The sequence below is a fragment of the Chinchilla lanigera genome, unplaced genomic scaffold (genome assembly GCF_000276665.1).
Source record: "Chinchilla lanigera isolate Chin_1 unplaced genomic scaffold, ChiLan1.0 scaffold00029, whole genome shotgun sequence".
NCBI lineage: Eukaryota > Metazoa > Chordata > Mammalia > Rodentia > Chinchillidae > Chinchilla > Chinchilla lanigera.
The window spans coordinates 15116874-15143815 of NW_004955430.1; the positions used below are offsets into that span (position 1 = coordinate 15116874).

The 26942-nt window shown below is 35.7% G+C and overlaps 1 protein-coding gene across 1 annotated transcript in view; it reads left to right on the forward strand.

Annotated features, from left to right (window-relative positions):
- The first annotated feature begins 5499 nt into the window (after positions 1-5499).
- The window catches only part of Ube2e2 (ubiquitin-conjugating enzyme E2E 2), a 319892-nt gene continuing 298449 nt past the window's right edge, over positions 5500-26942 (forward strand). The window contains exons 1-2 of the mRNA XM_005387474.2: positions 5500-5679; positions 13987-14037. Coding sequence (XP_005387531.1) covers positions 5504-5679; positions 13987-14037 — 227 coding nt within the window. The 5' untranslated portion in view covers positions 5500-5503. The remainder of the gene's footprint in view (positions 5680-13986; positions 14038-26942) is intronic.

Consider the following 26942-nt stretch of genomic DNA (forward strand, 5'->3'; position numbering starts at 1 on the left):
GCGTCGGCAGCCCCGCTCCCGGGGCTTCGCGGCCACCCCTCCCTCAGGTGCTGGCCCGCCGCGCCGGCCCCCAGCCTCGGGCGTCCTCCCTCTCGTCGGCGCCCTCCCCACTTTCCCGACCTCCGCTCCACGCCGCAGGTTTCTGCTCGCCCCGCTCGCGCCCCAGTTCTCGCCTGCTCCGAGCCCCCGCGTGCCCGGCTCCCTGCGCCCCCTCCCGAGAGCCTCCTGCCCCCGTTTCTCGCCCTTTCTACCCCTCCCCCTCCTTCCCATCCTCCCCCCCGCTTCGTCCGTCCCTGCCCTTCTTCTGCCCCCTTCCCTTCTCAGTTCCCCATCCTTCTCCACCCTCCAGCCCTTTCCCTCTCCTAGCTGCATCCTGGAACTAAGTCTTTGCAAAGTACAGGATAAATGTCACAGTGGAAAGTGGCAGGCTTGATCCTTTGCGATTTTCCCTAATTGCATAATTGGTGCACATGGTGTCTCCCCTAGCCAGTGCCGGGTCTGGTTCCGCTGTTGCTGCACCTCGGTATCCCGCCCGGAGAAGACCTTGTGGGGTGTATTTGTGTGTGCACTGGTGTGGAGTGTGTGTTGTATTGGTCTTTTGTGATGCTTGGTGCTTGTCACAGTTTGGATCCAAAGCCCATTTTTCTCTGGTTTCTTCTCTGCAGCCCCCACTGGCCTGATTGGAAACTGGATTCCCTCTTTCCCCCGCCCTCCCCTCTCTCCTCTCCTCTCTCCTGTCTTCTCATAATGTTTTGATCCTTTTGCCCTTTACCATTTCTAATGAAGGTAAAGCGTAGCATCTTGTGGCTTTTCCCCCCTACTACTAACCAGAAATGTCAGTGTATCTTTCTTTTCTAAAGGAAATTAAGGCACCTTTATAAAGACATCCTGTGCTTGGTAGCTGTTAGACCCATTTGCATGTTTTCAAGATGCATCATTTTGTATTGTGTATTCTTAGGTGTTTGCTGAAATATTTTTATTTAAAAGTACAAAAAGACGTACTGGGACTTAACCTTCCAATTATCTTGTGGTTCAGAAAGATTTTTAAGCTCTTAGTTTTTAATTCCTGATTCTTTGAAAAGTATGTTTCTGAATATGTGATAATTGAGTCTGGACTGCGGGATTCTAAATGCTTTTACTCAGCTATCCAAGATGCTCCTTACTCTTTGGAGTTTCATGTGTGGGGTAATGAAGAACATGGGGTTTTCCTATGATCTACACCATTCTGGTTCCCCTAGGATACAGACTCCCCCGGGAGGGAGGGGTTTCCACTATTATTTCTTCCGACTATATGTTTGCAATTAAAAGCTGTATATTGCTAGATGTTGTGCATATAATGTAAATTGTTATTTTACATTTTAGAAAAGTTTAGAAATGTGAGTAGGAAGACTGGAAGACACAGATGACAGAATTAAACGTTTTCCTGTTATAAAAGCTGCAATGAAATCTTGCTTTTGCAGTTTTATGCGATGAGATAAGGTTATAAGGCTTATCCGGAGAGTGATGAGAGTTATTGAGTGACTGATGTTGCTTTTGTTATCAGTAATATTTATAGCCAAAACATTACATATGTATGGAGAATGAGTTTCATTCACTATATTACTCATTTCTAGGACTGTAATTAGAGCTCAGAGTACATAGCCAGTACAATCTGAAGCAATTTGTATGTTGAAAGAACATATTTGAATTTTTAAATGTAACACGTTTTAAGAAAACTCTACCTATTTTATGTTATGTTTAGAAACAAATTTTATGTGGGGTATAAAGAAAATCGGTTTATGTATCTTAGTAATTTATGTGTCTTACGTGTCTTTGAAACTGCTCTTGAGGCCGTGATCGTATAGTGGTTAGTACTCTGCGTTGTGTGAAACTGCTATTAAAGATTGTGTCTGTGTTCATCATCCTAGAATTTAATCTTCCTTCTAGATTAGAAAATTAGACCGAATTAGCTATTTAGGAATTAATTTTAAAATGTTAACTTAGAAGACAGTGTTTAAAAAGTTCTAATTCAGGAATATTTATTTATTTGTATTTTAGAGAGATACGACACGGATATAATTCTTGCAACTAAAATGATATGTAGACTTTCTTCATAAAAATTAGTTATCCCTGAGTAGTACAATAATTTTCTTCCATATATTTTTTCTGGATTCAGACATTCGAAAAACAAAAGCAGCAAGAATTTCCCTTATTCTTGATGTTTGAGAAAGATACAAAAACTTTATTTGCGATAGTTTTTATACTGGTTATCAGTAGTCTCAGATGATTTATCAGGTTAAGATTTGAATGAAATAATAATCAGGTAGGTTAAGATTTGGATGAAATAATTATTTTAGATCAAAAGTGGAAATACACTTTTTTTTTGTATGAAATTGGAAATTATGCCTCTATCTGGGCATTTTTAATAGGGTCTTTTTGCGGGGGGATGAGCCCTACAAATTTGTTTTATGGTGCTGGGAATTGCACCCAGGACCTCGCACTTGGCAGGCAACACTCTACTCCGGAACCCCACTCCAGTCTTCTAGTACTATTTTCATTAGTTCACTGTTGGGACTAATTTTTACCTTAGTTGTCCTCTGATGTTCTAGAGTAGTTTGTGATGTTTTGATTTTGGATTATGCTCACTGTATTATTGAGTAGTCTTTTATAATTGTGGCCTTAGATCATATGTAAATGTATATCAATGGCAATATTGAGAATTTATAGCTTTATAACTAATTTGATGCACACCTGAAACTCTAGACATAGTTTATTAAATCTTACTTAAACTGAAGCTGTAGCCTCACTATAATAGAACTTTATGTCATTTAGGTTCTCATGTATTTGTCATGTAATGGATTGCTTCTGGTTTAAAATGTATAAAATGATTTCTCATTCATTTCATAATTCTTAAAATATTGTTGGCAGCATTTTGCTATATCTAAGTGCCATTCTCTGAGAATTGTTCTTTCTTACTCCCATGCACATCTGCTCTAGCTAATGTGCCATTATGTACATATTTAGCAGGTTTTAAACTGTTGATATATTTTAAGTGAAAGAAATAAGCTGAAGAAAACCAATATTAAACCCAAGAATGATAATTTAAAGGGAAATAAAAAATGGAAAGAACAAGAAATACTTAGTCTTTTAGAGCTAGACGTGAAACATACTGATACATAATTTCAGCATTCTATGAAGTGACTTCAGTGCTCAGAAAAGATGTCATAGTTGTGGACACTGATGCTCTCCATTTACAGAATAGATAGCAAAGTAGATTTCCTGTCAGTGTGTTTCAGAACTGTTTGGCAGACCTGGTTTTTGTTTAGCATGGGGGAAGGTAACTGTTAGGGTTGAGGAGAAGTGGTAATAGGTATGCTTTCTCTGAGGGCTTTCAGTATTTTCTGTTGACTCTATCTCTCCGTGATTCCTGATTCTTTCAACCTTTTGTAGTGCTTTTCATTTAGACTGTTTTTTAGTTTGTTTTACTATAAAAATTTCAATCAACAAAAGTCTATATTACAAAATTGCCTTGGTTTAAAATAAGCTATCAGTGTCAGCTGACTATCTCTTTGTACTAGGTTACAGGAATAAGCTGTTTTATTTGAAGTGTCTTTTACTCATTCTTGATCATATCAGAAACTGTTGTACTTTGTTATAATTTGACTGAAAAATGGAAAGTATCCTTTTTCAAAAAGAATATGTTCAGTTTATCTTTGTATTTTTATTTTTTGAGATACAGTCTCACTCTGTATCAGTCTCACTCTGCTCAGGCTGTCCTCAAACTCCCTAGACTAGCCTTGAACTTGTGATCTTCCTGTCTCAGTCTGTCTTCAATAAATTTATTTTGTGCTGTTAATCGTATATTGTAAATACAGTAGTGTTTTCTTTTTTTTGTTTTTAGACTGGGTTTCACTATGTAGTTCAGGTTGGCCTTGAACTCACTATGTAGCCCAACTGGCCACAAACTCACAATAATTCTCCTGCCTTAGCCTCTTGAGTGCTGGGATTATAGGCACTCACTGCTACACCTGGTGTAGTTTTGCTGTTTAAGAAAATGTCAGAGATGGTAGCTATCTGGTACTCAAAGTGATTCTTAGATGACAGTGTCATAGTGAGCACGAGGCCCTTTAGAGTCTAGGTAATAGTTTCATTAGTTCAGTTCTGGATTTGTCAGTACACTGTAAGTTAGGTGGATCTTAACAGGTATTCATAGTAATCAAACTAAAAATTGATTATAGAAGAATGACAGTGGAGAGGGGAATATCCCCTTTTCGCTTACTGGAATTTTTAGGTCTGCTACCTAGATATTGAGGAATTGAGTTGGTAATCAGAGCTGGTTAGGGAGCATAAACTTAGAGCAAAGGGAATTTGAAAGCCTTGAGGGATATTTCATTCAACTGTGAAAAAACAAAATGAATTCTTCAGTGTCTCAGTACAGTCCCTATTCCTTGTGAAACATGGTTGCTTAGTACCGTGCATAGCTGGGTCACTGCTAACACCATCATATGGTTCAGTTTTTCTTTAGAATCTTGGGGCCTTCTGTGTTCTTCTGTTATCTTAAAGATTACTTAACACAATTTTTACTAGATTAGAGGATTGTTAACCTTAACCCAGGCTTGAGAATGTATTGATTGGATGTAAATATGAAAGTGTTTTCCTATATATGTTTCTGAGGCTATTTTTACCAACCTCTAGCAAGGTGGTTAACAAATTGGCTTACTAGTCTGAATTTCTCACAGCTGTATACAAAGGGCTTAGCACAGTGCATGAGCATGTTGCATGGTAGAGATTAGGCCCTCAGTCTGTTTGTTTGTTTTAAGTAACAGATTTTTTTGAGGTACATACTCCAAAATTCACCCCCCACCCTTGGTGCTGGGAATTCAACCTTGGGCCTTGCAAATGCCAAGCATTTCTACCCCAGAACTACACCTCCAGCCCCACATTCACCCTTTAAAAATGTACAGCTCTGCAGTTTTTATACTACTTAGAGTTGTGTACCGTTAGCATTATCTAATTTAAGAACATTTTTATCACTCCAAAAGGAAAACTTCTTACCCATTAACAATCATACCCCTTTCTCTTCTCATTGCTAGCCTTTCTGTATGTCTCTATGGATTCGGACATTTTGTGTAAATGGAGTAGTACAGTTTGTGGTCCTTATTAACTGGCTTCTCTCACTTAGCGTAATGATTCAAGGTTCATCCTTGTGGGAACATGTGGATACTGTACTTCATTCCTTTTTGACTGAGTAATATTGTGTTATGTGACTAGATCATGTTTTGATTATCCATTCATCAGTGGACATTTGAATTACTTGTAAGTTTATATGAACATGTGTATAAATTTTGCATGAGTGGATGAATTTCTAAACCTGTTTGTTTTGTAAGTGGCCAACTTCCATTTTATTTGGAGTTTTACTTCATTCTATTTTCAGGCTCACTTTCTTTCCATTCTGGGGGTATCTTATTCTGTTCCTCCCCACAGCTGAATAAATGACTTTTGATTCGTTAATCCAGGATCAGAAATGTCCACTGAGGCACAAAGAGTGGATGACAGTCCAAGCACTAGTGGAGGAAGTTCTGATGGAGACCAACGTGAAAGTGTTCAGCAGGAACCAGAGAGAGAGCAAGTGCAGCCCAAGAAAAAGGAAGGGAAAATATCCAGCAAAACAGCTGCTAAGTTGTCAACTAGTGCTAAAAGGTACTTTAGTTATAAAAACCTTTTAATTTTGTATCACTCTTACCATCCTAAGTTCTTCTTTTTATTTTTAATTGTATTTAGTCGTTTTTCTGGGGTGTGGGCCTTGAAATTCGTGAATTTTTATATCCTTTTCATTGGGGAGAACTTAAAGTTAAATGGCATGACACATTTACAAAATATATATTGATAATGTGTGTATGTATATTTGTATCTTGTCTCCTGACAAGACACAAGGATGAGTACAAATATGGTAGTTTGATTTGTAACCGTAAATACTGACCACATAAACATTCTGTTTTCTGTTCAGTAACACAGAATTATTGAGTGATAGTTCATTTTCTCCTACTCCTTGTTGGTAAACTCAGAAATGTAGAGTTAACAAATACATCTTGGTTTCATTACATTAAGTAGTGTGAGCTAAGTCTTGATACAGATTCTTCTCTTTTCCTAGAGAATAGCTAGATCAAGAAAGTAGCTATTTGAATGATCTCTTATTGCCTCTATAAGGCAATAATGTCATTGGACTTAGAGAGAATGTGCTTTGCTGTTGTTACATTATAATGGATAAGTTGGACATAATTTGAAAGGTAAATTATTAATAGAGTCTTACCTGATCTTACGATTTTGTTGTTACTGTTAATACTTTTTCAGAATAGCAAATAGGAAGTATGAATAAAAGTAGTATATGGTGTTACTTTTACTTTCTTCCCATAGCATGTGACTTTTAGATATAATGGAATGTCTGAATGTTGAATGGTAGCTTTATATGTTACTGGATGATGTGGAGTAGGGGAACTCCTTTCCTGAAGATCAGAAACCTTTCCCTCTGGTTGAGTCAGTCCAGAGGGTTGGGAGAACTTTCTCAAGCCCCCTGGTGAAAAATGTCAAGCGTGGTGATAAGTGGTCAGCACTCTGTTCCAAGGGACTGAGTATCGGTTTCCCCCTTCAAGGGGTGACTGGTAAAGCAGCTATGTGAAAGTCATGGCCCTGAACACTAAACCTTTAAACCTTCATGATAGAACATGCTGTGGTGGGGAAAAGGTTCAGTTTGTGCTGTCATACAAGTCCAAGGGGCTCAGCTGCCTGATTTTTCCACTGCCTGCCCACAAAATGGGCAGTGGATGAGGAAACTCTAACTTAACCGTTGGCTTCTGAGAGTATTTTCATAGAGAGTTATCAGAACAGGGGGACAGTGGGCTGACTAGGTCTGTAGAAAGTAGAGTTCTGCTGGGTTGTGCTGTCCTGTGATTGCTAGTTAACAAAGGTGTCTCTGTTCTCTGTCTGGGAACACTGCTACAAAATACCTGAAAATGATATTTTGGGGTGATGAATCAAAAACCAAATGCTGCTTATGAAAGAGGGTATACTATTTAATGTTTGAAATTGTTTAGTTTGTATACTTTTTACTTCATTTTAATGCAGTGCATATAAAAAAGTACAGATCACATATTCAAATCCAGTGATTGATTTCACCAGGTCAGAATACAGAGAAAGCATATTTTCCTCACTTTTAAATAGGGGATGAGACATATTTTAGAGTTATTTATAGAGTTCAGCACAGTCATTGTCACTCAATACGAAACAGTATTATTATATTGGTGAAAGTAAGAAGTATCTTTTGAGTTGTATACAGACAAAAAGAATCCCTCCGTTGGCAAGTTCATTTTTGTGAACCTGTGATTTTTCAAATTGTGATTCATGATTTTTCTCGTTAAGATCCTTAGGCAGTTTATGGATAACATATGAATTGACTGAAGTCATTTACTATTTATTTTAAATATAAAATGTTGCTTTACTGGCAATTTTTTAATGAAAGAAAAGCTTATCCTCTTCCTTTCCCTTACTCCAGTTCAGTTAGTAAAGTGGGTTGTTTCCTATCTCTCTTAAAGTTCTAAGGACTTAGGAGAGAATTGGGAATCATGAGGACAAGGGGGCCAATATCCTTTAATTTCACTATTATATCTGTAGTGCCTAGCACAGTAGGGTTATATTTAATTATTGCGTGCCTTAGTGAGCTTCTACCTTACAAGCTCAGTGCCTTACTGAGCTTGCTGTGTGAATTAGTATTATTTTTTAATGAATATTAGAATTTCAGTTAGATTCAAAGAGGTAGTTTCAATATAAAATTTTAATTTATACTTTTTATTTGTAATGATTTTTATTCAGGTGAGTGATCTGTCCCAAACATTGTCATTCTGTGAGATAATCAGTAGCAGTGAAAAACTTGGACTTAAAGAGACAGGATCTGGATTTCGGTCTGGGCGGTCTTAGTCCAGTACTTAGTCCCTCTGTGATCTTGGATGCATAATTTAATGTCTCTAAGCTTCAGTTTCTTTTGTAAAGTGAAGATAATGGTGCCGTCTGTAGAAGGCTGTTGTGAAGACTAAATGAGATAAAATGTTTGCACAGAGTAAGCACTTGTAAACTGATGCTGTCATTTATAGACTTTATGGCAGTTAAATGTCTTCAGTGATACTTTTTGAATCCATTTAGTACAGACTTTGGCAAAATGAAGTATATGTTAACCTCAGAGGACTTAAAACTACTCTTAAACTAGAAATATTCAGATGCTGTAAATACATGTTAAAGTAGCTCAGGAAAAGTACTTTGCACTTAAGGTTCAGTTACTAAGTGAAATTAGTTCTAATTAGAAAACTAATAACTTCTGTATAGTAAATGAGTAGTAATTGTAGGATAATTTATTGTAGAAATGTTTCCTTTAAAAAATCTAAGGTTTGAGGTAGTATAGAACAGTGACACACACACAGAGGTATTTAAGCAATGGCATAAATTAATTAGTCTTTTTTAAAGTAAGGAGGAAAGATATAGTTACACTTTTGAACACTCAGGAGGCTGAGGCAGGACTGCCTTGAGTTCAAGGCCAGCATGGGCTACATAGTGAATTCAAGGCCAGCCTGAACTACATAGTGAGACCCTGTCTCAAAAAATAAATAAAAAATAAATGTACAGTTACAGCTTTGTTGCATTTTTGCCCTGTTTTGGCAAGAATTTGTTTCTTTAAAATTGGCATGCTCTTATCACAGCCTGTTCTCTTGTTATATCACTTTTGCTATATGTGCAAGTTTATAATTTACGATATTTACAGTAACAAATTCAGATGATTTTGATTAAATCAACTAGTCAAATGAAATGTCTATTTTGAAATCTTCATTGAATTGACTCTGCTGTTGATTTTACACATTTACTTATCTGTAAATATGAATTAATTCACATTTGAAATTGATTTTGCTCAGAGTAGATATTGTGATGTCATTGAACACTCAATTTATACTGTTCTAGAAATATTACTAATTTTTTTTTAGGTTCATGTGTTGATCCTGGCATGTTCACTTCATTTTTATAAAAAAAAGATTTTTTTATTGTACAGGTTCATCCAAGTTTATTTTCCTCTTGAAAATACAGTAATAGTCCTCACAAATAATATTTCATAATCACTATTTTCTTGATTCAAAATGTTCATTTCAGAACTTGTTAATATTCTGAAATTAAGATGCTTCTTCCAGTTGATGAACAGAATTATTTAATTGGTGATATGTCTTAAAATCAGTGGTCCTTCACAACAGGTACATAGTATATATCACTGTTTAGAATTAAACTCTAGCATTATATGCAGTGGTAGCGTATTTCTTAGAGACTGCTTTGACATTGCATTTTAATAATTAGTTGTCTGATGCTTTCTTTAGAATAGTTGATTTCAGTGGTGAAGAGTAGGGGTTCTTAGGTGACTGATGGATACAGTCCACAAAGGAATGTAGAAAACCATCCAGGTGTAATGAAGGCTTTTTTTTTTTCAGATAACTAAGAAATCACTTTTATGTGTCTCAATGTTTACATATTCTTGTTCTATTTGGCCCTGAATAATTTACTACTGAATATTCTTTACTCAGGATGTGTGTGTGTGTGTGTGTGTGTGTGTGTGTGTGTGTGTGTGTGTGTTGTACATACATACTGCTTCATTTTTTGGAAACATTAATCCAGTGTATTGATTTTAAAATGAATACTTCATATCTTCTTAATTCTGTACATTTTTGATGTTGTATTCTTCAGTTAAGTTGAGGTGAGTTATGATTGTTATGATGCTTCCCTTTTTAAAAAAGCAAATGATAGCCCCATGCAGTACTTTTACTGTCCTCTTATCATTCAGTTAATGTATTAGGTGAAATCATATAACCTGAAATTTAGTTTATAATTCACTCTTGCCTGGTCTCACTATGTGCAGTTTTATATGGGAATGAACTGTAGTTTTACCTAATGGGAGTTGGAAATATAGACAATTGTCTAGTTAATTTCTGTCTAAATAAATTTTGTCTTAAAGCTTCTGGTAAGAAAGAGGTGTTTGTATTTTCATAGTTTTTTGAGACAGGGTCTCACTATGTACTTCAGGCTGGCCTTGAACTGAGTAGGTAGCCCCGGCTGGCCTTAAACTGCATCAGCTTCCTGAGTGCTGAGATTACAGGTGTGCATAGCCTCGCCTGGCGAGAAGAGAATTTTATGTCTTTGACCTTACCTGTGTAAAATGACTAGCCTTAGTGTCCCTATCTTTTAAATGGGCACTGATAGAACAGTAATAGAGAATTCTGTGCGATTTATTTAATTCACTTTTAATCACTGAAGGCAATGATGGTTAACCTATGGTATGCATACCACAGCGAGCCCTTTCATACACAGAGCCCTTTCTGTTAGCATGTGAGTCAAGTTGTCCCAGCATCTGAGCATCAAATAATAGGTTTTTTTTTCTAAATTAAAAGGATTTTAGGATTAAGGATTCAGATTTCATTGCAGTGTTGCTACTTGGTGATAAGTAAGTAGGTTTCGGGTTGCAGTTTGAGTACTTGATCTCTAAAAGGTTGTCATCACTGGTCATCATGTGAAAGGTATATGTAAATGTGAATTATTGATACTTAATTTTTCCTTACTTTGAAGGACAGTATCTGAAATAGCTTCTTCTTTACCCCACATATCAAGACTGAGAAAATGAGACATGCCATGATCACAACTTTTGAGATAGAATTAAATTGCTGTCGTTGAAAACAGCAGGACATCTTGCAACCATTTAAATAGCAATTCTTAGTATAATCTCTTCTGTCAAAAGAAATACAACTGTTCTTAGGTACTAGTGGCTCCAAATATGATATATTGGTTCATTGCTTAGAGTTGTTGAATTTATCAGTAAATTGCTTTTTGTATTGAATAATAAAGATCTGGAGTGGTTCAAACTGTTATAGAATTTTATGGTAGAAAATTATGTTTTATAATTTTTTTAAAATGAAAAGGATAAGCATAAAGCAGGACAAGTTATTTGAGAATTGCAAAGACATTCTTTCATGTCAAAAATAGCCAGCCAGCTTGCTTTCCTCCTTTCTTCCTTCAACTGATCTTCCTTCCTTCCTTTACCATACTGGGGATTCAACTCAGGGCCTTGTGCAAGTGCTCTACCACTAAACCATTCCCAAAATGGTTTTCTTTGATAATTTAAACATGTTCTTTTGAATTATTTTTTGTTCTCTCAATTTAAATGATGTATAAAAATTACTTGTTTCTTATAACAAACAGTAGGAAATTTTTTAATGGAAATCAACAGTTTTTGCTCATTTCTCTTCCACCAACAGTCCTAATTTCATTTTCCTAAAGAAAACTCCCAGCTGTCCCTGCTTTAGTCTTCCAATTGGTTTTCTGCATAACTCTAAATAATATACTTATTTTGTGTTTGTTGAATTATTAAATAATATCTTTTGACTCTTTGTTCTAAAATTTACCTAATTTTTTTCTTTCCTTTCCCTTTGACATGTTTGTGGTAGTTACATTTTCTAAAAAAGAACACTGGTTGACTTTAGCATGTATTTAGCATATATGTCTAAAGCATATATTTAAGCTTGTATTTTTTGTTTCTGTAAACTTCAGTATTTTCTGATTCTCTGCTTTATAAAATGGAGAATCTTTTGTATGTTTATTGTTCTTCCCTCATGCATTTTATTAGCTACACTTTATTTCTACAGGTTTCTATTAGCTACACTTAATTTCACATTTTCATGTTTTAAGCAAACATTTACATTGTTTAGTGTAACTATAGCACATCTTCTGTTGTATGTGAAAGACCAATAATTGTATAGCTGAAATTGTCAATGCCAGACTAAATAGAATGTTAGGTTTGGATTTCCTACAAGTTCAATGTCATGTTCCCTGGGCTGCCCAATGAATCATGGCATGTATGCAAAATAGGCAAAATAGATTAACATCCCACATACATCTTTTACTTCACTAAGATTATTATTTTTATTTTTAAAATCTGTGACTTTTTTCTTTCTGGGATTTTTGACGTGTCCTGCCCCTGAATCTTTATTATGTCCTTATGCATTCTGTAGCTGCCTTTTGCTTGTTATATAAGCTGTTTGTCACATATGCATCTTGTTCCTGAATGGTGAAGATGAATATGTGTGTGCTTATCTTGCCATCTTTAACTTGGATTTACCTAGTTTTGAAGTGCTTGTTTTATACTTTCAGTGTGAAATTTGTAAAAGCAGTTCTACTATCTGAGACTTTTTGCTACTTCTTGTCTTTTAGTTGTGGGCCACGTGTACTTCTATGCTTGTAAGCAGATTAACAATCTGTTTTAAAAGGAAATTATAGTGTGTTAAAGATAAAAAAGAGCCAGGCATGGTGACGCATGCCTGTAATCCCAGCACTCATGGGCTGAGGCAAGAGGATCGTTTCAAGTTTAAGGCCAGCCTGGGCTACAAAGTGAGTTCAGGACCAGCCTGAACTGTGCAGTGAGACCCTGTCTCACAAAAAAAATAAATAAATAAAGATAAAAAGAGATCATGGATTTGTTTTAAGTAACTTCTCTATCTTATAGGATAGAAAACTAAAGCACACAGAGAAAAGTATTTCTGCCCATGGACTCAATAACATAACAGAATTAACATGAAAGGTTTTGTCTTTCAGTTTTCAGTCTTGCTGTGATTCATAATGTCTCTCCAACCTAGAATCACGTGGTTTAAAGAAGTGAAAATTATGCTAGGTATGATGCAGTTCCTTCAGAAAGTTAGTAACAATCCTATTAAAGGAGTCCTTTTTTTGTAGTATTTCCTTGTGTTGTTTTAAAAAAAGATACAGAATGAAATTGACCATAAATGTTTTCTTCAGATTTTTTTTAAGGGTGCTTTTAGTCAGCTGTCATTTATATACTGTCTGTAGCTGTCATCAGACAGCAGGCATCCAGCTGTTAATAATCTCATATTTAAAAAGCAAAGCAAAGGAGATGAAATACTTTTGAAAATTTGTTTTCCGTGCTGGGTATTGATTTCAGGGCCTCATGCAAGATAGATTGTGTGCATGTTAATTTAACACAACTTAATAAGACATGAATGATAGGCATTTAAGGGTAGTTTTAGAAAATAGTATTGCGCTGTTAGCCTTTGTATACATAAGGCGTTAGGTGCCATTAAAAATCAAAGTAAAAATAACTCAGCAATAGTGCCTGTGCTTAGCATGCATGTGGTGCTGGGTTCAGTCTCCAGCACAGTTTTGTCAACAAACACACACAAAAAAACTGCAATTCATGGGACAGAAGCAAGTTTAATTTTTTTCTTTCTTTGTATGAAGTTCATGCAATGACATTAAAATAATTTTTCTTGCACCATTAAAATAATTCTAGCAGAAGGGATGGCATCGATTTGAAAGCCCAGACTTCTCTAATTTAAGAAGCTTCAGGAAGGATGATGATGATGATGATGATTGTTATTTTGAGATAGGCTCTCACTCTGTAGTTCAGGCTGATCTCAAACTTGTGATGTGCCACCACACCTAGCTAATATCATACTTGTTTTGGTAATAGTTTCTGATGTTTGAATGAGATCCTGATACTCCTTTCCTTATCAGTGGATTGGATTATTCAGTAAGCTTGGATTCACTTAATATCAGCTTTCCATTCTATGTGGAGATGTTCTAACACAAATCAGAAGTTAGAATGACCCATAAATAGTATGGTAAATGTTTCTAATTTAAACTAGAAATTCTGGCTAGTGCTAACAGTGGTTTGATGAAGTCATAATGTTGCTTCTGTAGTCTGCATGCAATGATAATGGGCACTCTCATCACTTTCTGTAGGTACATCATAAAAACTGTGGCAGAAATTACTGCTGTTACTGTATATGATGCTTTACATATATTGGTATATCAAATTAAAAATATACAAGATGAATTGTTAGTGTTACAATACAATATTTTAATGAAAATTAATAAGCGTGAAGACATTTTGACATAACTTCATTTGTCTTTATTTTAAAGAATTCAGAAGGAACTTGCAGAAATTACTTTGGACCCTCCTCCCAACTGTAGGTAAGTACTTACTGATGATTATTTTCCTGCATCCACTGCAGAAGATAACATTTACACTGTTGGTTTGATGTGTAATTGTAGTTTAATGAATAAAAACATCATTATGGCTTACACTTAAATGACTGTGGAGGACATTTGTGGTGGTTGTTTCTCTATAGAAATAGAGTGTTCAACGAGTGTTTGTAGTGGCAAAGTGGAGTTGTCAAAGGTAGTGTAATGCATTAGTAATAAGATGATGAAATTACAGAGTAACAGACACAATTACCTTTTAGTGGAAGAGGCCCTTAAATGATTTCTTTATTGATAGAAAATAGTGTAGCTAAAATATTTAATACTTGATAATTATTCAGTTGTTTTGTTGGAAATTGATTTTTTAAAGTACAGGAGTATTTTACGTGATTGCTTATGGTCTTTGGTTGTAATTAAGACAGGGTGATTTGAGGCAATGATGTTAAATATAAAACACACTCTCCCTTTATGATCACATATCCTAATTTTCTGGTCAGTTTTTCCTTAGAGAAAATAAAAGTGCTTGCCTGGAAATGATTATAAGGATGTATAGGTATATAGAGAAAGAGGAGAAAAATATCCTTCTACCTTATCCTGTAGCTTACATCTGGGACAATCATTAGAAGATGGCTGTTTTACTCTCTTTTTTTTTGATACCGGGAATCGAACTCAGGGCCTTGCGCTTGCCAGGCAGATACTGTGCCGTTGAGCTATATTCCTGGCCCTGTTTCACTCTTTCTAAGACATTTATTTTTGTTTTAATATGAGCTCCGTGTTGGAACCAGGGCAACACTGGATTTTTTTATAGTTTAGTTGATAATCATGGATTAAAGATGAAGAGGCCAATAAAATGAAAATATTTCCGACATTGACTGCAGGTAGAATTTATTAGATTGCTGATTCTATTGATCTTATGTTCATGTTGAAAACAAAGATAACTGTATTAATGAAAGTGAGAATTCTATAGATGATTTTAGTGTACTAATAAATGGCTAGTTGACAGTTATTTTGTGCAGGGAAAATTCTAATAAGGCTTACGATGTTTGTGGTGAATCTAATAGGGTTCTTTACTTGAGAGTAAATGTTCAGTACATAAACTTGCATTAATGTTCAAAGAATGTTTCATCCAGTAGAACAAATTTTTTTTTTCTTAAGACTGTTTAATGTGAGACTTTTTGTCACATAAAACTATTGTATCAAACCTGCTTCTGATTATTGTTTAGCTTTTGGTGGATTGATTTGTGTGGAAATTGGTTTGAATTAAATAAAAAAATTACTTGTTTTTGAGAACAGTATTTGTTTTAAGGGCTTGAATCTTTTTAAAAATAAACTGACATAGCATATATATATATTACTTTTGTAACATCTTTATTCAGACAACTGAATTGGTAAATTATGTGCTTGAGGTACTTTTTGCTTAAATTATGACAACAAAGTAAGTGTTGTTTGTTTTAATGAATTTAAGCCTTATTTTTGTAAATGGAATCCACATATATTGTGCAGTGTAGACTGCAGCTTTGCTCGTAGATATTCTGATTGATTGATTTGGCCTGGTTTTTTGAGACACGGTCTCACTTTGGAGCTCAAGATGGCCTTGAACTCACTGCTGGCCTCAAACTTGTGGTGATCCTCCTTCCTCAGCCTTCTGAGTGCTGGGATTATAGGCATATTCACCACACCCAGCAGTTACTTTATTTTCTAATGCTTTATACTGGATAGTGTAATTTATCTTAGATTCATTATGGGTAGTACTTTAACCTTGATTAAACCAGTATTATAAGAGTGCATGAAAACTTAACAGACTGAAGAAAGGAGTTACACATTGGCTATTTAACTAAAAATAATTGAACTATATTTTTCTTTACAATAAAGTTTAACTGGGTGTCATGTGAAATTTGGAGGTTGACTTTCCTTGAGTTTTAGTACATGATACCATTGCTAATTCCTATGTGGACTGTCTAGAAAGAAAATACAAGTAATTTTTGATTTTCGGATGTAACAGTCATACATAATAAACGCTTCATTGTTTATTTGGTTAATTTTAAGGCTTATAGGAACTTGCAGGGAAATCCACATGTCTTCTGAGGACTGGATCACTAAAAACTCTGCTTTCAAAGCTAGGTCCTTCCGGCAGTAGAGTGGCTTTGTGTCTTAGTTACTTTCTTATTGCTGAGACAAAATAACCAACACCCACAAGTGAAAGGAGGAAAGGTTTATTTTAGCTCACAATTTGTAAAGGTTTCAGTCCATGAGTGGCTGGTTCCAGCACAGGGCAGCAAGGCTGAGGGTCATGGCAGAAGAGAAAGAGCTGATGGCAAGGGAGGCAGGAGGCAGCGAGCCTTCCTTCTTCTTTCCATTTTTATTCCATCCAGTTAATGTTAATTCCTATTAGTTGGTGCCATCCACACCCAGCATGGGTTTTCCTTCTTCAGTAAATCTATAGTCCACACCCAGAATTATGGTAAACCAGTCAGTGGACTATTCCAGTATCACTCAGCCGTGATCCTGTACCATATACCCATGATCCAGTCACTCCCCAAATCCCCCCTGTGAGTGCATGAGGCTTTGTGGGGACATCTAGATTTAAGCCATAACATTCTACCACTGGCCGCCAGAAAACTCAGGTTCATTCCTTTATGCAGAGTGCATTTAGTCCATCTCTAGGAATTGCCGAAGTCCTAACAGCTTCAGCATTACCGAAAAGTCCAAGTCATAGTTATAGAAAATTATACATTATTTGTGTGAAATTTGGTACATGGTCACAGTATTTTCATAAATAGTAGAATATATTTTGCTTGGTCTCAGCTCTCATGTTGGATAACATAACTGACCCTTGACACTTTGCAGAGGCTCTGTCCTGAGGCCTCTGCAACTTCACAGATGTTTTCGTACCACCCGCTGAGTTAGAGGTGCTGAGCTATTGGCAGCAATTACTACTCAAGTGCCTTGGTTTTGGGCTATTTGCGTATATTCTTTAAAGAAATCTTTAGATTCTTTGCCCATTTTTATTTGTGTTGTCCTTTCTAATGTTGAGTTGTAACAGTTCCTTATATATTTTGGATTTAAATCCTTTGTATCAGATGTATGATTTACGAGTCTTTTCTCCTATTCTGTGGGTGTTTTTATTCTCTTCTGTTATTTCTTTAAAAAAAAAGGACCAGAGATTGAACCCAGGGTCTCACAAATACTAGGTAAGTGCTCTACTGTTTAGCTAGGTCTCCAACCCTGTTAATTTTTTTTTATTTGAGATAGGGTCATGGTAAGTTACTTAGGCTGGCTTCAAACTAACGATCTTCCTACCTCAGCCTTCTGAATACCAGGATTATAGACATGGACCACTGCACCTGTCTGTTTTTTTAATTTCTTGACAGTGGTCTTTGAAGCACAAAAGTTTTTATTTTCGATGAGCTCTGATTTATCTATTTTAATTAGCAATAATCGTGCCTCAGATAAACCTCATTGGCTATGATACTGCCACTGCGCAAAACTTGATTTATCTATTTTAGATGGTTTTGCTTATATGTTTGGTGTCATACCTAAGAAACCATGTCCTAATTAAAAGCCAAGATTAAAAGCCAAGAATTTTATAATTTTAGCATTTATACTTTGGTTTCTGATCCCCTTTGAGTTGTTTTGTATGTTGTCTGAGATAGAGGTACACCTTCTTTTTTTTGATTTGTGTATACTAATTGTCCTAGCACCTAGACTATTTCCTTGTAGAATTGTCTTGATACTCATGTGCAAAATCAGTAGATCATAAAATTGAACATTGTTTAATGCAGTTATTTTCCATTGACCTATATTTGTGTTCTTATGCCTCTGCAATAGTCTTCTTTTTTTTTGGGACCGGGAATCAAACTCAGGAGCTTGCGCTTGCCAGGCAGGTGCTTATGCCATTGAGCTATATCCCCAGCTCCCACATAGTCTTGATTACTGTAGCTTTGTAGTAAATTTTGAATCAGAAAGTGTAAGAACTCCAGCTGGTTTACTTTTCATTGTCTCAACTCATTAATTCAGGTATTCCCAGCATAGAAGAGGCTATGATTGGTTAGAAACGTAATCACTGTCTCACCTTACTCATATGCAGCCTACTTAGTAGAGGAAAGTGTATTTTCTAGATCATAGTAATTAAAATAGCATTAGAGAGCAGGAAGGGAGGGGAAGAGAGAGAAAGAAAGAGAGGATAGTTTTCAAAAGTATATCATTGAACAGGAAAGCCATTTACACACAAATTGGGAATAGTGTCTGTACAAGTATAATCTCTTAAGAGCAATCAGTGCAAAAATCTAAATATTGTCACTAGTTGTTTTCCTTTTCTGATTATTGTAAGTTCTGTATGGCAGTTTGTACCTTTTAAAGGATTTCATATATTATATCCTTTGGTTTTTACAACTGTTCTGAGACTCCTGAGTTTAAGTAACGTACTCAGAGTTGCACAGCCAAAAATGATTGATTTGGATTTAAGTCCAGGTTATTTGATCTTCTACCCTTTATGGATTAAACAGAGAAATACATTCAAAATTTATGGCTATTTGTGGTTAAGAAATAAAACATACACACACAAAATCAACATGCAGGCAATCTGAAATACCTTTTGTAATATATTTGATTTGTATTTTTGAATTCCATGAAACAGTATTCAACAGGAACATGTTGAAAAGTAATTTTTTGATCATACTGTTTTCTATCATACTACCTTGGTCTATGTGTGGATATGTGCCTCAGTGTTACCATTACTGGCACATGTCTAAGTAAATGATTTCTTTACATATGACCAGTCTTAACTCGGTGTTTGCAGATGTCTGCACTTTATTGCCAGATAGGTTTTTCTCTGTTACTCAGCCTAATTGTAGTCACATTCCCCTACAGTTCAGTTTAGTATTCATTAAGGGCTTAATAGTAGAGCTATGCTAGCCAAATGTAGAGTATAAAAATATATCCAGATGTGGTTCCTAATCCTTAAGATCTGGATACAACTAATAATACATAATGATGCTTAGAGAACCATGTAAGCAGAACATACCATAATTAAAAAGGAAGTAGATTTGGGTAATTCATAAAAGTTGACAAATCAGTGAGAGGTCACCTCAGTAGGGAAGGAAGTAAACTAGGTTTTGCAGAATGGGTAGGATTTGGATAAGCAGAGGGAAATTGGGACTGCTTTAGGTAAGAGAATGAGTGCAAGCAGAAACATAGGTGGGCAAATTGTATATATTCTTGGGACAGGGAGGTCACCAAGTTGACCTCCAACCCATGTGGGAGGTAAAATTTATTAGGGGCTTTCTAGGAAAGATTTTAAATTATCAGTTGCTATACTTAGAAATTTAAATATCAAATAAAAGACAGTGGAGTTGTTGTGATTAAAAAAAAAAATTGGTATAGAAATTAACTTTAATTCCAAAAGTGGAGGCAGGAGGATCACTGTGAGTTCGGGACAGCTGGTCTACTTAGTGAGATACTGTCTCAAAAAATCAAACAAAAAAAGCATTTTATGATGTATATTATGAAGTAGGGAAGGAAGTGAAGAAGAGGGCCTAGTGAGATGATGTTAGAAATTAAAGAGAAAAAACAATAGCAGTACAAATGTTTTTGAATTGGCAGTCCTTGTTTATGGTATGTTTTGTGAGACAAAGTTAAGGATGTCAATAATGACTCTAAAAAGTGTGTTATTTGCAGACTAAGAAAATGACGTTATTGGCAGAAATTAATTTGTCTTTATGACCTCTGCAGATTTAGGCCTCCCTCCTTTGTTTAGCTTTGGTGAAGCACTTACCCTTCCTGCTAATTTTAGTAATCAGTTGTATTTTGTTTAGAAACCTCAACACTCAACTCTTTAATTGTATCTTATTTTCCTGCCTCTTTCTGCTTTTGTATCCATGTCTTTATTTTGCATTTACTTTCTTTCTAAAAAATATTTATTCATTTATTTATTTATATTATTTTCCTTTTTTAGTACTAGGGATTGAACTGTGGGCCTTTGGTACTTTATTAGAGTTTTTATAAGCCAACTCGTCTTCTGAGGGCAAGGCATATAATTAGTAAATATACAGTATGATTAACTGAACATTTATGTTCAGTTAGCTGACTCCTGGCATATTTCTTGCTGAGAAATCATTAACACGATACAATTTAAATACACACTGAAGGCCTGTGTTATATAGGATACTGAATTATTCATATCCACCTCTGTAATACAGACAATAAGGAATAGTTTTTATTCACTCCTATAAGTCTTGAATAGTTTCGCATAGACTTACGAAGACAAAAGAGCCTTATGATACAGATGTCCCAGGTGACCTGATAGTTAAGATTGTTTGGAGTAGCACGTGTAGGTTGGATAGATGCAGAGTTATGATATAGTTTGTAGTGTTCTGTTGGAAGTTTAGGATTTAAGAGTTTCAGTTTTGTTGATATTCTCATTTCTATAACTCCTTTTATTAATTTTTTGAAGATAAGCTCCTTTCTTAAAATGAGCCAAGAGTTTACGCGTGGTTGACTTTTCACCTGCGATGCCATCCATATAGATCTTTAAAGGGCTGACTGCCTGGGGGCTGGGGATTTAGCTCAGTGGCAAAAGCGCCTGCCTGGCAAGGGCAAGCTCGTGAGTTTGGTTCCCGGTACCGGAGAAAAACCAAAACAAAAAAAAAAAAAAACAAAGGGCTGACTGCCTGTTATTTCAGATGGAGACTTTATGTGTTTGCTACCATGTGTCTTTACTTCAAAACTATGCTCTAGTAAGATATACCTGTCTCAATAAAATCAGCAGAGAAATTCCTTGCTTTCTTATTTTAAAATGTATTTTAAATCTGACTTTAACCACTGACTTAAAAATACTTGCTAATGTAAGAAAATGCTAACTAAGTGAATATAGTGCCCATTACTTGTGGTCTTAATATTTTATTTCGTTTTATTCTTTGCTGCTTTATGAACAACACAAAAATATGTCTAAAAAACATATAGCAAATGATCCTATTGGGATTATATTTTATAATAGCTGCATGGTATTTTATTATTTAATATGCTCAGAATTATAATTAGTTATTATTTCAGATTTATTACCTGAGCACTGTAGAAAGTGTAATATTTTAATTCCCGTAGTTGTCTTTTAAGCTATCCAGAAAAGTATATTCTTTTGCACAAATTATTTCTTTACAATGATTTTATTACACTTATTGATATAAATAATTTTATCAACTATGCATTATAGCAAATGACAAATAACTTGTTAATATTTTATTCTGAGAAAAATGCAAATTTTGTTTTGAATTTATGTTATCAAAATTTGCTTTTTGGACTTTTAAAAAATATAAATATTTTTTTACAGCTGTCAAACCAAATGTCTACATACTTTAGGGGCTTAATAGGATGCCTCTAAAGGTATGTCTAAGCCTGCAGCAGTATTCTAAAATGTGTAATAGAATCAGGCAGTGAGATAAGCTAGAATTATTTTTCTGTTATAGTATACAGCAGGTAGACTCTTTCTGCACACTCACCAATATGGAAGATGAGGTTTAGAAGTAATTTGAAATGACCGAAAGGAGAAGCAGAGCCCTTTTATCAGCGATGAGGGTTCTGCATTGGCATCTGCTATTTCCTCTACCTGGAATCCATCACCCTTCTACCCAGCATGCCACTGCTGTCCATTCTCCTGCTGCTTTCTAGTACAACTGTTTTACCTATTTCAGTCATATGGTAGGAGCTCTTTCTTTAATGTTTGTGTTTAAAATCTTAGCATTCAGTAGTAATCTTTACCATCTTAGTTGATATTCAGTATACTTATTAGTGAGTAAATATAATTGATTTTAGTAGAAAGCTATAGCTGGGAGTTTTTACTGAATGCTTCTGGTGTTGAAAGCAGTATGCTGAATGCTTTGTCAGCATTTTATGATTTAATCTTCCTGATGAGGAAGGTAAATCTAGTTTTGGATGATGTTTCATAAATGGAGGACAGGTGTAGCGAGGTGAAGCAGCTTGCCCCACAGTTAAACAACAACTAAATGGCAGAACTCAGATTTCAGCCTTGAAGTTTCTTACTTCAGTGTTCAGAGGTCTTGCTGTGCTCTTTCCATTTGCAAAATAGATTTAGGTGAATTAATCTAGAATAACCCTGTTTCAGTAGAGCTTTCTCTTTTGATAAATGTGTTTTCTGTCTATATTATTTAGTAGAGTAGCTACTAGCCATATGTAGCTGTTGATTACTTGCAAGGTAGCTAGTCCAAATGAGTAACTGAATTTTTAATTGAAATTAATTTAAATATTCATATTTGAATAGTACCTACAGTCTGCATTGGGGAGCACAAATCTAGAAAAATAATTTTACAAGTTTGAAATTATTGTTACATTTAAATATTGGTAAAAGTAAACTACTGTACCAGGTTCTCCTGACCTTTTTATGTTTTTATTTTTCTGGCATTGTTGGGGTTTCAACCTAGGGCTGTTCATATGCTAGGTGAGCACTCTACCACTGAGGTATTCCCCCAACCCTCTTTTTACCTTTTTATTTTTATTTTTTGGTTTTTCTCCGGTACCGGGAACCGAACCCACGACCTTGCGCTTGCCAGGCAGGCGCTTTTGCCGCTGAGCTAAATCCCCAGCCCTCTTTTTACCTTTTTAAATAATTGTGCATGTGTGTGTGTGAGAGAGAGACAGACAGACAGACAGACTAGGGATTGATTCCAGGACCTTCAAACTGAGCTGCCTCCTCAGTCCTTTTATTTTATTTTTATTTTTTTTTAAGTTTTGATAGAGTCTCACAGAGTCACCAAGTTGCTCAAGCTTGACTTCAACTTCCTACCTCAGCCTCTCAATGCTGAGATTACAAGCATGTACCACCACACCTGTCTGTCCCTTTTTTACATTTTTTGATGTTGCTTTTAATTTTAACTTTATTTTACATAAAAATGTATACTATTTTCTACTTTTTCTCCCTCCTCCTACCATCCAGCACTGTATTAGTGTTAGGGACTCAAATATTCTTTCTCAGAGTATCAAACAGTGCTTTATAGGTGGGCATCATTTGATAAGTAAAAACCTTTATTATTGTTATTAAGTATTACTTGCTAAAATGGTTATTTTTAATTGTTTAAGAGTTGGAAAGTAATATAATAAATCATTGTTTTCATGTAGACAGGCTATTGAAACTTGAAAGTTTATGGTCCAGTGCTCCCTCCAGCCCAGTAAAAAAATGGGACTTCACCGTGGAGGTACAGTTTAATGACAAAAGCAGTCCTCATATTCACTCCTGATAGTTCAGTGTGTTGCTTATCTCACTGATAGGATGAATGCATCTTATACAGAGAATTTAAATACAACTTATATAAATAAGGAAAATTGAGAATTCTTAGTCATGATCATGCGGTACACTGGAAAAAAATTAGAGTTATTTTGCCTGGAGAAGTGAGAGGTTCATGATAGCTGTGTTAATTTTTTTTGGAGCCATAAAATGGGAAAGAGAGTATTAAAATTATTCTGTATGGTTTAGGGAGTTTGAACTATTGCTGCTTTTTTAAAGCTAGCTATGAGGCGACCTATGGCATGCAATCAGTCCACTTGCCCTCTTTTTTAAAAAGTTACAATAAAAATATTTTTCGAAGAAGTTTTGTTACTCATATGCATTGACTGTCTCATATATATATATATAGATAGATAGATAAATAGATAGATAGCCCATGATAAGCCCACTTCACTCAGGGTAGTCTAGGCAAGCGCGACTGTTGGCCACCCTTGGGTGCTAGACAGAAAACATTTTCTGCTGCTTGATAAAAAGACTTCATTTTGGGAAACAGTGTACAGCATCAGGATATGAGTGCCCTGTTTCTAGAGGAAATAAAAATGAATCCGTTTGCTAATTTCAGAAGAATTTTTAGGTGTTGAATGGGAGGTAGTACAAGAATAATGTTTCCTAGCTGGTGGTTCCCAGACAAATATAGCACAGTTTTTCAGTTTTATCTTTCTCACCAATTGTGATTCATTATTCCTCTTCTTTGCCCTCTGGGAACCTGTGGTAGATAATTTATGTAATTTATTGGCTTGTTTAAAACAGCCTGCAGTATTTGTTACCCCTTCCTTATTTGAGTTGATAAGACTTTTATTTTATTCTTTTCTCAAAACATTAGAATTTTTAAGAAGAGGAATACATACAAAGAATATGGGGACATAACAGTATTGTGTGAATATAGGGATATAAATTAATATACACCAGGTTTATTAGTTCTAGGTTAGTATGTGTTGTTTCATAAACTCCATTTACCTACTATAGTCATGAAATAAAAATATTACCTTTAATCAAATGTTAACATAAACTGGACAAGTAATTTAATGCGTATCTTTTTGAATAGTCATTTGGTCAGTTATATGCACCATGTTTATTAAACTATTGAGATACCTCATGATTTCCTGTTTGTGGTCCTAGAAAAAAATAATACATCCTCAGAAACTGAGTATCCTTGTTCTCCCCTGTACCCCTGGGGATAAAATCCAGGACTTTATAAATGCTTGGCAAACACTTTTCTACTGACCTATGTATGTCCCCAACCTGAAATTTGAGATACGTGTTTTGAAGGATTGACAGGGTTTGCTGGTGGTTAGGTGGCAGAGTTGGAAGGTGGGGTATGGAAGAAAGAAAGAAATCCAAAAGTGAGTTTGAATCTGTTGGGGAAATGGTGGTGTGTGTTTTGAGTTGGGGAAGACTTGGAGGGATGTCAGTGGTTTAGTGAACAGGTTCAAGAATTCTGTTTTGGATATGTTCAGTGTGAAATGTTTGTAAGATATTGAAATGATGGTAAGCAGGAAATTGAACGTGAGTTTGGTGCTCAGTGGAGAGCTGGAAATATCCATTTGAAATTGTCATCATAAAAATACATTTATAGTAATTCATAAATTGGTGTATGGAAGGAATATAGATGAGAGATGACTCAAAACCAAACCTTCTTTTGAAACCGTAGCATTTAGAGATGGGTAGAGAAAAAAAGTAGTAGAGAAGACCAAAGGAGTTTTCTGTCCAGGAGATAGGAACAAAACCAGGTGTGAGATTTCCATAAAGTTAGGGGGAAAACGGAGTTCCCAGTTCTTAAGAGTACACCAAATTTTCATCATGAATGAAACCATCATGTGAGTAATAAAACAATAAAATTGTTATTACTCACTTTCCTCATTAGCAAAATAGTGCGTCAATAAAGACTGGTTGAATTTGGATTTCAAGAGTAATTTCTTTTATAGTTTTCTAAGGTAATCCATATTACCCATTTGAGCAAACTCCATAATTGGACTCAGGAGGGAAGGCTTTCCCCTTGGGAAGCAAGGTTCTGCCCATTTGCATGTTACCTATTCAGGCTCAGGGATTTAGGAATGCTTTGGAGAACTTACAGGTCTTTCTTTTTCCTCCTACGATTGAACACAGCTGGTTGGTTGCCATATGTATTATTTTAGTCTAGAGTATTTCGCACTAGAAGAAATTAATGCTGGTAATATGTCAGTTTGTATGTCTAGCTTTCTCATCTCTTCAAATACATAATTAAATGCAGTCAAATATACTCTTCTTTATTTTTGCCACTGAGCAAGAGCTGTCAGGAATGTAGCGTCTGCAGAACAGCAAAGGCTGCCCTCAAAGCCCGGGTTGGCTTAAGTGTGCTCTCAAACATTTCCTGTGGATATGTGGACTTAGAGTACCCGTGTGTGTCAGGCCATATAGGAGCAGCAGAGGTGGAAATCCCTTCTTCACACAAGTGACTTGAAGGCCTGCCTTGAATATCACATACACTGTATAATTTTCTCTCAGTGTACCCACAGCAGCTGTTAACTTTGAGTTAGATGCAGTATATTACACAGTGGCTTTTTTTCTGGACAGGCTGCTTAAGCTACCTATTCTGTACATACCTGTGCTGGCTAATCTTCCTTGTCTACTGGTTTAAGAGACTCCTGGAGAGGTGACTGGATTGAAAGGACAGTAACTAACTTAATCACTGAATTAGCCAGTTGATGAATTCATAGGTGAATGGGCTTTTGGGAGGGGGGTCTGGTTAGAAAAGTGAGTCATAGCTTTGTACACTATATCTGATCGTTGGCCCTTTTCTGCCTCTTTTCCTGTCTCTGCTTCTTGCCTGCTGTGGGATGGGTGGCTTTCCCCCTCTGACATGCTGTTTCTGCCTTGGAGCCAGCTGGCAGTGTTGCAAAAGCTCTGAAACTATGATCTTCTTTAGGTTGACCTTCTTGGGTATTTTGATCACAGTGAAGAAGCACTAATACAGTAACTTCTTGATCCAGTTACATAATTTCTGTGTGCCTTCATCTATAAAATCACATTGGGTTGTGTGATGATTGTGTGAGTTAATGTAAAGAGCATTTACCATAGTGCCTGGTATACAAGGTATAAATAATTGTTAAGGCTGTTGTTACTATTTATAAGGATTGCCTGTATCTACTTTCTTCGTTTTGAGGATAACAAAGGATGTAACATATATTATTCATTATCTTCTTAATGTGGTATGTGATATACAAAAAAACCTAAATTTCTTTTACACAGTTACTAAGGCAGGAAACCTCTAAATGTTTTATTTTCTCTAAAATGGTAAACATGTACATTAGTATCTTGTTACCTAAGTGTGACCTTAAATTGGTTGGTTGTCAGTATCTCTTGATAAAGGTTTTGCACTTTCATCTGTGTATTGAAACTTTATTAACTTGGCTGGTATTAGTAAATGGAAGATGATTGGAAACTTCACTAGGTGCCAGGTGTGGTGGCACGTGGCCATAATCCCAGCGCTTGGGAGGCTGAGGCCAGAGGATTGTCACAAATTTGAGGCCAGCCTAGGCTATGTAGTGAGTTCAAGGCCAGTCTGGACCACAGAGTGAGACCGTCTCAAAATATGCGAAAGAAAGAAAGAAGAGAGAGAGAGAGA